This window comes from Takifugu flavidus, chromosome 5, assembly GCF_003711565.1.
Source record: "Takifugu flavidus isolate HTHZ2018 chromosome 5, ASM371156v2, whole genome shotgun sequence".
NCBI classification, from domain to species: Eukaryota; Metazoa; Chordata; class Actinopteri; order Tetraodontiformes; family Tetraodontidae; genus Takifugu; species Takifugu flavidus.
Window position 1 is genome coordinate 5,363,266 of NC_079524.1, and position 13,588 is coordinate 5,376,853.

A 13,588-nucleotide genomic window follows, 5' to 3' on the forward strand; every position below is an offset into this window, starting at 1 on the left:
CAGATGACACCAAACACGTGCCAGTCGCAGAGTTTATTCAATTAAATATACATAGACTTTTCCCATGTTAAATACCCCCACCACCCTTTCTTTTCCCCTCACACTCAGTTCACTGCTTTCTCCATCCCCCCTTCAAGAGAGAAAGATCGTCAAGCTGCAAAACACACTCTACTTTGTGCAGTATATTGCTTATTAAGACATTTTGCAAAAAACATAAATTAAAAATACTACTTTTTTTTCTTTTCTTTTTTTTTTTTTTTACATGTTCTGCTCCAAAATGAGATTGTTCTGAACAGAATCTAAAAAAAGAAACAGCACAGTGTCCCTCAGTCTGGCTACATTTAGTCAATTTATTCCCCCGTTTTTCACGACTTGGTATGTCCCTCTTGGCTTGGAGTTTACACAGTGGTCTGTCCCATTACAGCTTCAAATAATTTTTTTTAAATGCAGAAAACCTCATCCTGTTGGTTTTAATCAGATCACTGTATTGTTTTTTTAAATTCAACGCCTTCGAATTGGAGACAAAGGTTCTTTGTTTTCAGCCGCGCGCGTGTTGCTTTGTGACGAAATGAAATCATTGCCCTGGCGAGGCGGGTGCAGGCAGAGTGAAGGACAGTGTGAAACGGCACTAGAGGAAAATTCAGATGTGTAAGTCACAAGGCATGCAAGTTAACACTGAACTCAGGCGCCAGCAGGTGTGTTTGGCGTGTGCACCGTGTGCTGCGGTCGAGTCTTGTCGGGTCCTTTAGTGTGTCTGTATCTGCATCACCTCTCCTTAAGTTCCTTGTCCATCATCTTAGCAGTCTGTTAGTTCCCCCCTCCCCCCATTTAGGAAGAATGGGCTGGGTTAGCGTTGGGTCGGAGAATGAGGCTGGTCACACACGGGGGGAATATTTGGGGTTTCTTGGCACCTCTGTGAAAGATTTGAGATCATAATGGACTCCCGCATCCACCTCGATGGATTTTCGGGAGAAAAGCAGGCGGATATCGCTGTGCAAGTAGATCTTCCCAGATTTGGAACTCTGAAATCTGAGCGAGCAGAAGACAAAAACACCATCAATAAAACACCATTAATAAAATGGAAAACCCGAGAGACTGGTCATACCTGAGATGCATCAGGTAGCAGAGGCTCTTGGGTCTACACGGCGCGGCGCTCTGCTCCCTAGCCGACGCCTCACTTTTCCCTTCGGCTCCCTCCTCTACGGGCACCAGGAAGATGCGCTGGCGTAAGAAGGTCATGTGATTGACCGGCATGTCGTTGAAGTTGTAGGTCACCACGAACATCTTCACCACGCTTTTGTTGGGATTAAATAAGGTCTGAGAGGAGACGTGAGTTAGCAGTTAGCATTTCAGACTGGGGTGGGGGGTGCAAAAAAAAGGAGTGAGCCACGGACAAAAACCAAACTCACCACTTGAATGGTCCCTGCTTTGGGTATGCTGTATCCTTTCTTCCCGAGGGGCTCGAGGAATATCACCCCCTGTGAGGGACAGAGAGTGAGAGCTCTTACTCTCATGTGTTCGCGCTGGCCTTTATTTGGGGGATGTTTTGCTATTGGGTATTGATTATGCATCTGTATTTACGGCCCGTTTTAGCTAGTTTGCTCCAGCTTTAGCGTACTGACCAGGAAGGGTAAGGGTGCACTGTGCTCAGAGATTACGAAGTAGGAGACTTTCACTGGCAGGGTGACGTGCTGCGGGCAGTAGGAGCCGCTGGCGCCGATCTCAGCCGTGAAGCCTTCAATCTGGCCCGATGGGGGAAATCTTTCCTTTAGTATAGACTCCTGCGGGGGGGGGGGGCGATAGTGTCAGAGCTTTTCCTGCTGGGTTACACCTGCGAGACCTTCAAGTCTGACAGTTAATCAAATATTTCTAAAGCTGCACGGCACCTCCAAGTTGACCAGTAAAGACCTGCTGACAGAACAAGAGGGCCTGCTGGAGCGCGTGGAGCGTACGGCGTCCGTCCGAGTGCCGTGCAGCTTCCGACTGAGTACGACCACAAACACAAACAGACAGTTTTGTTTTCCCATTACAACACGTTTGTCTGCAGGTCCAGAGGTGATTCTCGTAAAACTAACCTTTTTAGGCTGCGCCGGCTTTTTAGTAGTCTCCCAGTTGGGCTGGTATCGGTCCCAGTCTGGGGGGCACAACAGAACATATGATAATCTTCCGGGAGAATCAAATATTAAAATGGATTTGGTTGTGACACCAACAGGAGTATTTCCGTCTAGATTTGTGGTTGTGTTTGCGTGCATCCGCTCACCTTAGGCTGCTCCCTCACAGAGGGCAACAGGTGGTTCCAGTATGGAGCCGCTTTGGAGTCGGTGCTGCGACACGCGTCCAGTCCCAGTCCTGGAGCCAACAAGGACAGCCTGCTGCTCTTGGAAGTGGAGGGTTTCTCATCTTCCACACATGGCTCTGCTGTGTCCGGCGGGGACAGGAGTCTCTTTTTGGCTTGACAGTGGCCTCCAGAGAACAAGCGGTGGCCATTGGTGATGGGAGTTTTCTCCCAAGAAGAAAGGCCTTTGGAGGAGGAGGAGGCCGCCTGGGTGGCACTACGCTCAGGTGGGGAGGACTCAAGTCCCGCTTCCCATTCTGTGGCCTCTCCTGGTTCCTGCATCTCAGTGTGGTGTGGGGGGGAGAAAGGGCCCGGCGGGCTGGTGGGACTGGCGGGGTTCGGAGTCTCGTACACTGGTTTTTCATATGTGTAGGGGCTGGGCTGGCCCACGGGGGACCCGTTGCTACAGCTCTCATAAACGGGGCTACCGGCAGAGTAAATGTGGTTGCCGTTATGGTTCTCAGTCCTGGCTGAGCTCATGAGGTAATGGCCCGGTGGCTCGCATACTGTAACAGATTTAGACGACAGGGGTGCGAATGCATCGGGGAGTTGCCTGTCGTGATTGTGCTGAGCGGAACGGCGGGAGGGATTGTGACTTGGGGACAAGGGTGGAGACCTAGGTAACGGCCCACCCTCAGAGTCTCTCTGCTCCATCTGCGTACACGAGTAAACAGATGTGGGCCCGCCGGCGCCCATGGCTAACCCCGTCCCTTGAGCCGGAGCCGATCCACATAGCACCTCCCCTTCCAGCGAACGCTTCTCCGAAGAATCCCCCAGGCAGGGGCGCTTGGTTGCCGGCCGCTGTGACTCCTCTAGGCCGCGCTTCACACCCGAGCGGACGGGCCTCTGCGTGTCAGAGAGGGATTCTGAGGAGATGGAAACACCTTGAGCAGGTGCTGGCCCGCAGAGCACCTCTCCCTCCAGCGCGTCCTCATCTGAAGAATCCCCCAGTGACGGACGCTTGGCAGCAGGCCACTGCGGCTCCTCCAGGCCTCTTTTCACACCCAGACGTACGGTTCTCTGGGTATCCGGCAGGGACTCCGTAGAGGTCGAAAATCCCCTGGGCGGGGAGAAAATAGACACTTGGTAGACCTTTTGGAGCCGCATTTCCTCCTGCCCAAAGTGCCGGGGTGTGCCCGGCACAAGGCCTTGTGCCGGGGCTGTCGTCGGAGGCAGGTGCCCCTCTTGGGCTCGGAGATCTAACGGAGCCTTTTTATGAGGCAACTCAACGTGGATGTGCCGCATGGCTTCAATGCTAAAAGTCTCTCCTAACTTGTGTGCAACAGGCTGGAGCGGGTCCTCAAGTCCAGGCTCAGAGCAAGGTGTTCTGCAGAAATGGGAAGACCTTACGTTCCTGCTTTGAGATTCTCAAATAGAGCGAATCAGGAAGTGCAACCAAGTAGGACCTGATGGGAAAAAGCATTGTTTGGTTGTTAGGAACAGATTGAGAAACACGGAAAGGCCTCCGACACCTGCGCGAGGGAAGCACCTCCATGACTGTCCTCGTCAAATTCTGCCAGCGTGGACAATCTGCATCTCGCACAGCCAGCGGAGCTTTAAGACGGTCTGGAGGAGGAACCATCTACGTCAGACGACAGCTGCCGGGAAACGACAGGAAAACCCCAGCGTCAACAGAGGAGCGGCGATGGAGAAGAACCTCAGAGGGTCACGGGAGGCGGTCGCCCTTAGACTCACCAGTTGGGCAGACTGGAGGAAACGTCGCCGAGCTGGAATCCAAGCTTATTCTCCTGGGGCTCCCTCTGTGATTGGCTGCCAGCCAGAGACGACCTGCTTGGTCACCTGGTGATGGGCGGCGGTGCGGCTGCAGCGTCATCGTAGGCTCATTCCAAATTCCCTGCAGGAGGCAGGAAGGAGACAAAGGCGGGAAGATTTTTACCATCCAACAAAACGGCACAAATGAACAAAAATACACGAAGGTAGCCAGCATTTCAAATTCAGTGTCCCTTTATTTCACTTTCATGACCGGAATTTAAGACGGGAGCAGGAATCTCCGCGGACATCTGCGGGAATCTCGCGCAGGACTTCAGCCGACAGTTCCAGTTACAACTTGGCGCCGAACGGAACTGTGGCAGCAGAAGTGGGACGCTTCCCAACCCACTTGGACCCCAAACTTGGGAATGTGAAGAGGGGGGGGGGCGGTTGCTGAGTGTGTGTGGAGGTCTGTTGCCATGGTAACCAGCAGCTCAAGGATAACAGCGCCTTTGTCTTGGTCACAAAAGAGGAAGGGGAGAAGCAGGGCTGCAGAGTGAGAGGGTGGAGGAGGTGCAGAGATGCTCCTTCAGGGGAACAACAGGTGAGCCGCTCTCCATCAGGGCTCCAACGGCGGCGAAGCCGTTTTACGTGACCCGCAACTTGATGGCGAGGAAGGAAGGAAGTGAGACGCACGTTCTCTGATGTTAGAGAGCTTTCTGTTGACAGTAAATACCGGTTTCACTGCCACGTATCCGACACTCCTCAGTTCTTCTCTTGTGGAATTAGAGGCAATTAATCAAATGTCAAAGCGTTTTCCTGGCATCACTTTAGAAGTGAATCTACTGACTTGTCCAACTGGGACGTCCCGTTTGTTTTAGCAGGCTGAAACTCAATCAACATAACACTGGGATCACCTCCTGTTTTCTTGTCTTTGAGTCATGACAGGTGTGGTCTCCAGAGGTGGGCAAGGAGAGGGGGAGGGGGGAATTATAGATTAAGAGCAGGCAAGGAGTATTTATAGAGGCCGAAAATCAGAGCTCACATGGAGGACATGAGTCTCTGTGACACGTCCCGCTTGATTCCTGACCTTATTTTGGAAGAACTGACCCAGAAGGTGGCAGAGACGGCAGCCAGAAAAGAACGTCGAATCCACACTGGCTGCTTTACTCGCCAATAAAAGATGAAGACCGCTTCAGTGCCTTTAAAAGTGAGCAGTGAGGCTATGATCGGCCTCCGAGGCCAAGCATTTCAAGAGTTTTACTGGCTGCTGCCGAGGTGCGCTCGCGCATGCCTGTTCGGCCGCGTTCAGCCAATGAAGAATGCAGCCGGGGCCGGCAGTCATATGACACTAGAGCACATCAGGAGACCCAGAGGCACTTCATCTGCTGGTCGTGACAGAAGTAAGAGGGGTGGTGATGAGGGGCTGACGCTACGTGCACACTGTTCAGAGCACTTTATGGTGGGGACGCTGTCCTGGGATGAAGCAATGTTATTGAGACGCAGAGTGAGTAAAGAAAACAAGTCCAGAGGAGAGAAACCCCCTGAAAATGACTTCTTCTGGGGGATGTTTCCAGTGGTTAAGTGCAGAAATCAACACTCCTCTTAAACTTTATTAGAGGCTAACTTTACTAGCGTGCTCCACGCGGAAAGCACGCGCTAGTGAGGGCTGAGGGAGCCACAACATTTCAAGGTGAGCAGAGTAGAGCGAATCAGCTCCCTTTGTGTCTGTGTCGACCTTTTCCGCCCAGCCTGCCAACAAGGTGTGATGTGATAGCATCGACATGAGCGGAGCCGCCTTGCAAAAGAAGAAAAACCCGCAATTGTTTCATCAACTTTCAGCGCAACCCCACCCGAGCTACTCCCAGTCCCTGCTGTGTGCTCGACGGCTGATAAACACACGCGCGCACGTGCACACACACACACACACACCACACACACACACACACACACACACACACACTCCAACACAGAAACTGCCCCTGCAAACAATCACCTGTTGATTAGATTACAGGAGTTTGGAAAACTGATGTCACTGTGCACGAAGGGATTGGTCAACAGCTGTTTGTGTGTGTGTGTGTGTGTGTGTGTGTGTGTCAGTGTGTTTCCTGAGTGCGAGACTGAAGACAGGATGTGATGCAGAAAGAGAGAGCGAGCCCAGAGAGGCGTCGAAAGTGAGAAAGCTGTGTTGCAGAGCGAGCCGAGCCGCGGCCGTCTAAACTAAGCCGGCCCGCTGACAGAGCTGCTGAGAATGCAGTTTGACACGGGGTCCCGTTCTGTCTCTCCCTCTCTGCCCGTCTGTCTTCCTGCCATTTTAGGATGCGGCAAGTCATCCCGGCCGTGCCGATGGCACGGCGGGGACGCCGTTAACGCAGCTGACAGCGGCGGAGCTTGTGACACTCACCGTCTCAGAAGGATGGCCTTTATCTCACTGTCTGACTCTTCCTCCTGCCTTCCTATTGGGACGTGAAGGAGGACAGCCGTCTCGCCTTTCCGTCCTCAACGGAGTTTCTGATTCCAGTGTGTCAGGCTGCCTCCTCTCCCTCTGGGCTGATTTGCTGCCTTTCTCCTGAATAGGTGTTAAAAGACTCCCTCTGTGTGTTTTGCCAGGAGCCCTGTTAGCCTTGACTACAGGCCCCCCTCTCCCTGTCCCTCTCCCCGTCCCTCTCCCCGTCCCTCTCTCCCTCTCTCTTGTTTTCTTCCTGTCTCTCCTCCCTCACACAAACACAAATCAAAAACCCATCAACTCCCCTCAACCACCTCGCCTCTCCCCCTCCCTCCCATTGCCTCTCCAGCTCCTCTTGCCCTCTTTATACGATTCCCTCATGTGTGCCCCACCAAAATATCATGAATACAAAAGCCGCTCTCCATGTGCCCCCCCTCCCTGTCCTGCCATTCCTCCTCTTTCTCACCCCTCTCCTGTCTTCCTCTATTCTCAGGCCCCTCCTTCCAACCCGCGCTCTCCTTCCCCTCTTGTGTTCGGACTGGTTTCCTCTCAGCTGATGGAGTGAGCCTGCTTTGCTCATTCAGTAGCAAAGGCATATAGGGTATAGAAAAAAGAGGGGGGGGGGGTTGCTGTCAGCTGATTGGCCAGTGAAAAGCAGAGCCAGCTGTAGTGGCTGCAGCCCGGATTGGACGGGGGGGAAGAGACAGAATGGGGGAGGAGAGGTGCTGGAGCCAAAACCCCGCCCACCTCCTCCTGCTCGGCCGTCTCTGCAGAAATATAAAGAATAAAGAAGTCAACTAAACTGTGCGTCAAAGTTGCCGCGATGTTCATCGCCTTCACACTTGACATCAGGCGCGTTTGCATGAACCGCGCGCAGCCGCCGTCGCCTGCGAATTCAATTCAGGCGACTTCACGCGATCACCAGAGGAGATCCGTTCTAAACAAGACGCTGTGGTTAAAAGTGCAGAGCGCAGCAACAGTTTCACAAACCTACTCCACAGAGGGGTTGAGATTACACCCGGCGCGCGTGGCCCCAGCCTAACGCACACAAACACACGCAGGCTGCGCCCGTTATCAGATGCCTGCCGGTTCAGACGTGCCAGCAGGGAGAGCGCAGCCATTTCTCCTCATGATCTCCTCCACAGGTTCTCCTGAAGGAACCAGCTGCTGTCAGGACTTTTTTTTTTTAAAGGTTTCAAGAATGCTTCCTCAAATAGAATGAGGAACTACTCACAAGATAAGGTGTCAGTGTCACAATGATTCCAAAGTGCATCGTATTTGGTGTTGCGTGACATCACAAGACCTGCATCGCTATTTTAAATCAGCCATGTACTGTTGAATGGTTTAAACCATATGTAGCAGTGGCCAAAATATTAAATACTGTATGCAAAATGGAGGGACGTTTGGACGTTGGAGCCAAATGACGTCAAAATATTAAGATGTGGGAGGGGTAGAAGACAGCAGATGGACTGACACAGATAATCTGGCAGAAACTGGGTAAATTAAAATATTTCAGCCTCCACCTCCGGAAATCTTTTGAAATTTTTGCCTTCAGAAGTTTTGCGTGCCCTCAAACGCCAACACAAGTGCACGCGGCTGCCCCTTTAACAGCCCATGTTGCCGTCCATATTAGGAGAGGGGGCGTGGCTTCCGTGTGACGACATAAAGGGGAGGGGCTGAGTGGAGAGAAGCTCTGAAAACACACAATGACATTCCATCAAACACATGCACTGATGAAATCCTGCCTTCTGAGCAGGGCCCACTTTGTTTTGATTCCTATGAGGATAACGGGGGCTGGGTTTACAGCGCTGACATATAACATGTTTATAAGCACATGCAAAACCATGTTATTCCAGGCCTCTCAGAGTGACACTGTCTCACCGAGGTCTCAGGGGGTTCTAACATTCGACATCCACCACACTCAGCACGACCTCTAAAAGGTCTGGCCAGTTCGAGTAGCAGAGATTTAGGCTACAATCCAGCAAAATAGAGTCCAACTCATCTCCAGGAAAGGCCAGAACTGCAGGGTTGGAAGATGGGTGTTGAAGAAAGGCTGGAAAAGGAAAGTATGCGTAGTTTGGGGTGGGGGAGGGCGGCCAGAGAGCATGTTTAAAGCAGCACAGGCTTCCCTCGTCTACGTCTGAGGGTGAAATGCCAAAACACACTTGTTTAGACATAGAAGTAAAACGTGATGCGACACGATTCCAAGCACCTGCGAAGAGTGTAGAAAAAACCTCTAAAGTCGTGTCACACACCTTGAAAACAAAACTAAACTATTACTGGCTGCATCACTCACCGGGTTTAAGTTTTAGGTGCTTATTTTAAACCAGGGACTGCACTTGCCCTGCACAAACTATTAGCTGCAGCCCTCATTTCTATTTTTACCACCCCCGCACAGTATTAACATTAGCTTAAGAAACCAGAAACAGAGAATAAACAGGTGTCTGTCTTTTTTCTGACTCAAAAGGAGCACTGTAGCAGCCCAGTATGTTTAACCAGCTGTGAGTCAATAAGCAGAAGACAGAGAAATACTTATTTGACTCTCCAAATTAGATAACAACTGCGTGAGCCCTGTTTACTTAATGACTCTTCATCAAAACAGCAGCAAACTTTGAATCCGTTTATTTGATTTCGATCCACCGGATTACGTCTCCGAACAAACAGACATGGTGGAACAGAGGGCTTCTTATTAATTTACTAACAGCATACTGTCCTAAATAAGGACTGTTTGTTTTTCCAGTAACGGATCCGTCCCTGCAAGTGGCGTCATCCCCACCGTTGTCGGAGACGTCCGTCATGTGAGTGGCAAACTCGACTGGAGAGGGAATTCTGTGGGATGGGAGGCAACGTTGAGATGGGAGGACTGTGGCACCCTGAGTCCTGGTGACGAGCCAGCCCAGCTTAGCAGATGGAATGTTCCAAATTAATATGCTGCCTATTCAGGGAGGGCAGGAAATAATGCTCTCTGCCTCATCTCCTCCCTCCCAGCCAACCCCCCCCCCCCCACACTCTCAACCTGTTTCTCAACATCTATTACTGGTTCTTTATTTTATTCAGAAGTCTTTATCTTCTTTTTATATATGGAACCAGTTTAGATGGTTGGTATCACCTGAAACCAGTAGAATGTGACAGCTGTTCAGTGGGGGAGCAGAAGGAAATGACTGGGTTTTCTTACTAGATCCAAAAATGCTTGAATGTTATTTATTGATAATGTTATTTACACACACGTGTGTTTTTAAATCGCCACAGAACGGCTGAGCCATTCTGGCGTTACAGAGCGGAGGCCAGAGAGAGGTCCCGGAAGGGTTAATCCTGAGATCAGGCCAACACAAACACACACTTGCACCATCATTAAGCAGCAGTTAATAATGATAAGCTTTGGCTCCACATGCGTCGCCACTAAAATGCTGATCTGCAGCAATTAACACACAAACTAAACACAAACATTAATGCTTTCATTAATACGCCATTCAGGTACACATAAGGCAACACTTTCTTTAGATTTTAGATGATATGTTGATTTATTTAAACTAGCATTCTCTCTCCAGAATATTATTGACCTTAAATTGAATTTAGGTCCATTTTGCTCCGTTTCAGTAGCAGGTGATGCTTGACATGTTGGAGCGATGGGGGACACAGAGCAGCGATGATGGAGTGAAAGACTAATGGACAGAGGGGACAGGACAAGGACAAAGGGGAGCGAGGCCGAGAGCGAACAGGTCTTAGCTTGATAAGCTTTGTATTGACCTATATAATGCACAGAGATACATCTGCCTGCTCACGTCCCACCGCCCGGAGCGGGTCTCTATAAGCTTCCTGAGGCTTCCTGATGCCACTGTTGAATCATCCCCTATCGGACGTGCAGTTGAGTCAAACGGTCTTTTCTCTAAAATCCAGAATATTTGTAGCGCGGTGGTCTTACAAACCCGTGTGGCCTGTCCGGTGCCACTCAGGGCGTAATGTTAAACCACGTTGATTTATTCAGCAGGTGGTACTGTGGCCGTGACACCAGGCTCCCTTTCTCCGGATGTCTGTTGGCAGCTGTGTTTGAATAAAGGTGCAGAATCTGCCCCCGCAGCCACTTCAGATCGACCCCTTCAGCGCCGCGTGAGGAATAAGTGAAAGAACTGCAGCCCCATGACGCTTTAGAGGAAATACTGCCATTATTAGGGGCAGAAGAACATCCAGAAACTGTAGGAGGAATAACCAGTTTCTCTTATTGACAGTGCTAACTAGAGTAACTGACCTTTATCGTAAGCCTGAAGCTTAAGCCGTGTGTGTGGACCCAAGGTGACAAAACAAGGGTTTTAGGGTTAAAGTGGCACCAGTAAAAGCTGGATAGGTGCTATTTAAGGACTAGCCTGTTTTTAACCAAGGGATTAAACACATTAATTAGCACTGAGTGATCCATATCAGGATTTTCATTGTAATCTCCTCATGGGCGTCTTAACGGCCGAATACATAATTAATCAAAATCAAATCATTGTCACAAGGCTGTAAATTTGGAACAGAAATGTCTCATCGCTCCCATCAGCGTAACACATAAGTATGTTCACATTCCTGTTAATATTCAAGCGTCACTCGGAGGCCGATAATGATTTCCCTGGCCATCAAACCCTCGATGGCTAAATAGATGGACCATTCAGAGCACACAAACAATCACACAGATCAATATAGTCCCAGAGCGGTGTCGAGGACTGGGTCTAACCCACATAATCATCAGTAATCTCTGACATCAATCCTGCAACGACACGATGGAGGGCTGACAAGCCTTCACCAGCTCCACACTTAATAACCAAATCCACCACACACACACACACACACACACACACACACACACACACCTTCCAGGTTCAGATGGCGAAACAAGAGACTTGCAACCAGGACAGCAGGCGTCCAGCCAATTCTGCACTTAATGCCAATAATGTCACGGATGGTGAGCTGAGACGGATGTGACGACGCCTGCAGGCTGCAGACCCACGTTCACGGGCCAGTCCTGGAGAAGAGAGGCGACTCTGACACGTTCAGCCTGTTTGAGGATGGAGCTCTTAATAAAATGTGTTTTAATAAGCAAATGTAGTAGTCATTACTGGGGATCCCTTCTGTTGTTCTCCTTTGATGCTAAAAATATCCCATGCATGCTCAGAGCCCCGGTTTTAGATCCCATTAGTCTATTTTCTTTTGATGCCAGAGAATTTTCTGATTTTCCTTTGTTTGATTGAAAAATATGAAAAACATTTAGACAGATAGGGAATGATTGGGCCGGCCCAAAATCTTGGAACCTCACCTTCAGGGCTGAGTACATCAAAGATGCATGACGTCACACTGAGGACAAAGCCCACTGGTTTCTCCCAGACAGAGAGGTGGGAGGTGGGGGGGGGGGGGGGGGGGGGGGGGCAGCGATGGGAAGAGCAGTGCAGTGACAAGTGAATGAGGGAGAAAAATGTTGAGTGCATATAAATCTGCTGCTGTGATACTTGTCTGCGTGCATGTGTAAATTTGCATACACACATGCAATGCAGCTGGAAGGGTGCATGTGCACGTGTGCTGTATGGGTGCTGCAGAGAGAGTGCATGTGCACACATGTGCGCCTAATGACAATGTCAGTGCCGTGATGGCGGTGATGGATAATAGCAGGCCCCTGCACTGCTTTTCAGCCAAGCATGCCGACACTAACAATTCCTACATTTTATGATACATACAACATGCTAGTGGATCTAATCCGTTCTATTCTTTATTGTACCTGATTTAAAAAAATTGCTGCAACCTCCAGGTACACTTCCCTAGATGCTTAAATGATGCAAAGCAAAATCAGAGTGCAATGAAAGGAAACAATACACCCACACTGTCACTCATAAGCTTTCCAGTTATCATCAGCACTCCACTAATACATATAGCTGCTTCATCCCTTCGGCCTTCTATGGACGCTGCCAGGTGGGTATGAGTATGCAGCGGGGCAGAACTAAATGGTCGCACATGCATTTTGACACACAGTGGTATTTAATTCACTTTGTCGCTCACCGCTGCAGAGTGCGTGCACACACACACACACACACACACACACACACATAAAAAAAATGAAGAAGGCAGACAAAGCAGGGGAACGCCCCCCACGCGAAGATACTGTACTGTCAGTACAGGGTAAATTTCCCTTTACTCGTATGTAAAGATAAATAATAAAACGCAACAACACCAGAGGCCGAACACAAAAGATCAGATGGAATCCATAAAATAGCACACGACCTGAACCTAGAAAACTAAAACCTCTTTGTGGCTAGCGTTCAGGTTCAGACAATGACAAAGATTAAGAGGCAGCTAGCTAGCAAAGGGTGAAGCCTACTCACCTGACGAGAAGAAGGTTGGCCCGGAGAGAAAAAAATATGCAATCTGAAGCCTGAACTGACGCCTTCCTCTTGTCAGTGACTTTGGCCTTTTTTTAAAACCCCTAGTGTCTCTGCTGCGTTGACGGATTCAAGCTAGGAAACGGTGTGGAACGGAGACTGAACCAACGAAAAGCTGTTAGCCGTCTTCAACGATGTTCGATCGGGAGATATTAAGATGATTTCAACGTAGTTCCTCCACTCCCTCGACACATACCTCTCCGAAGTGTTGACCAGTCTCTTCCTCTCCGTGGGTCTTTTTTTTTGTACTCGCAGCTGTTTTCGTTGTTTCAACCTTTGCTTGAAATTCCTCCTGTTTCTTTAAGCGACGGTGTTTCCGGGGTTCGCAGGACTTTATATATGGTGGGCGGGGCGTCGCAGCCAGCTGAGCGCCTGTCATTTAAACGATTGGCCGCTTCCGTCGTTGACAACCAATCAGCACTCGTGATTCTGGTCCCTTTAAATCATGCAAATGAGTTTAAAAAAACTCCACCTTCTGATTGGCCAGCGGGTTAAGTAGAGACACGCCCAGTACACGTGCACTTTTCCTCCTCCCATATTTCAGGGCCAAGGGTGTCTGCTGTGCAAGAGATCTGGGTGTCAACAGATTTAATTTTCTTTAAACTAAAAACAAACACGATAATCCATTATCAGGCGTGGGGATGAGCCTGTATGCTGTTATATATGAGGGAATAAGTGACTTTTTAAAAATGTGTA

At 49.8% G+C, this 13,588-nt stretch overlaps 1 protein-coding gene across 3 annotated transcripts; it reads right to left on the reverse strand.

The window, feature by feature from the left end:
• Positions 1 to 14: 14 nt before the first annotated feature.
• Positions 15 to 13,220, reverse strand: LOC130526080 (atos homolog protein B). 3 transcript variants are annotated; one of them, XM_057033448.1, is made up of 10 exons: positions 13,089 to 13,220; positions 4,031 to 4,190; positions 3,825 to 3,933; positions 2,261 to 3,741; positions 2,076 to 2,134; positions 1,887 to 1,983; positions 1,623 to 1,781; positions 1,410 to 1,478; positions 1,106 to 1,317; positions 15 to 1,029 (listed from the first exon to the last, which is right to left on the reverse strand). In XM_057033448.1, exons 4-10 carry the CDS (start codon positions 3,578 to 3,580, stop codon positions 876 to 878), a joined length of 2,070 nt encoding a protein of 689 aa, XP_056889428.1. In that variant the 5' UTR covers positions 3,581 to 3,741; positions 3,825 to 3,933; positions 4,031 to 4,190; positions 13,089 to 13,220; the 3' UTR covers positions 15 to 875. The 3 variants fall into 3 exon arrangements, with proteins under 3 accessions (XP_056889428.1, XP_056889427.1, XP_056889426.1); XM_057033447.1 differs by having other exon boundaries at positions 12,836 to 13,202; XM_057033446.1 differs by lacking the exon at positions 13,089 to 13,220 and adding an exon at positions 6,450 to 6,935.
• Positions 13,221 to 13,588: the final 368 nt, after the last annotated feature.

Coding starts and splice junctions, on each gene's coding strand:
- LOC130526080 (XM_057033448.1), bottom strand. CDS start 3,580: ATGCGGCACATCCACGTTGAGTTGCCTCATAAAAAGGCTCCGTTAGAT. Junction 2,135..2,260: donor CTGTGAGGGAGCAGCCTAAG/GTGAGCGGATGC, acceptor TGTGCCCCCCAG/ACTGGGACCGATACCAGCCC. Junction 1,782..1,886: donor CTTTACTGGTCAACTTGGAG/GTGCCGTGCAGC, acceptor CCCCCCCCGCAG/GAGTCTATACTAAAGGAAAG.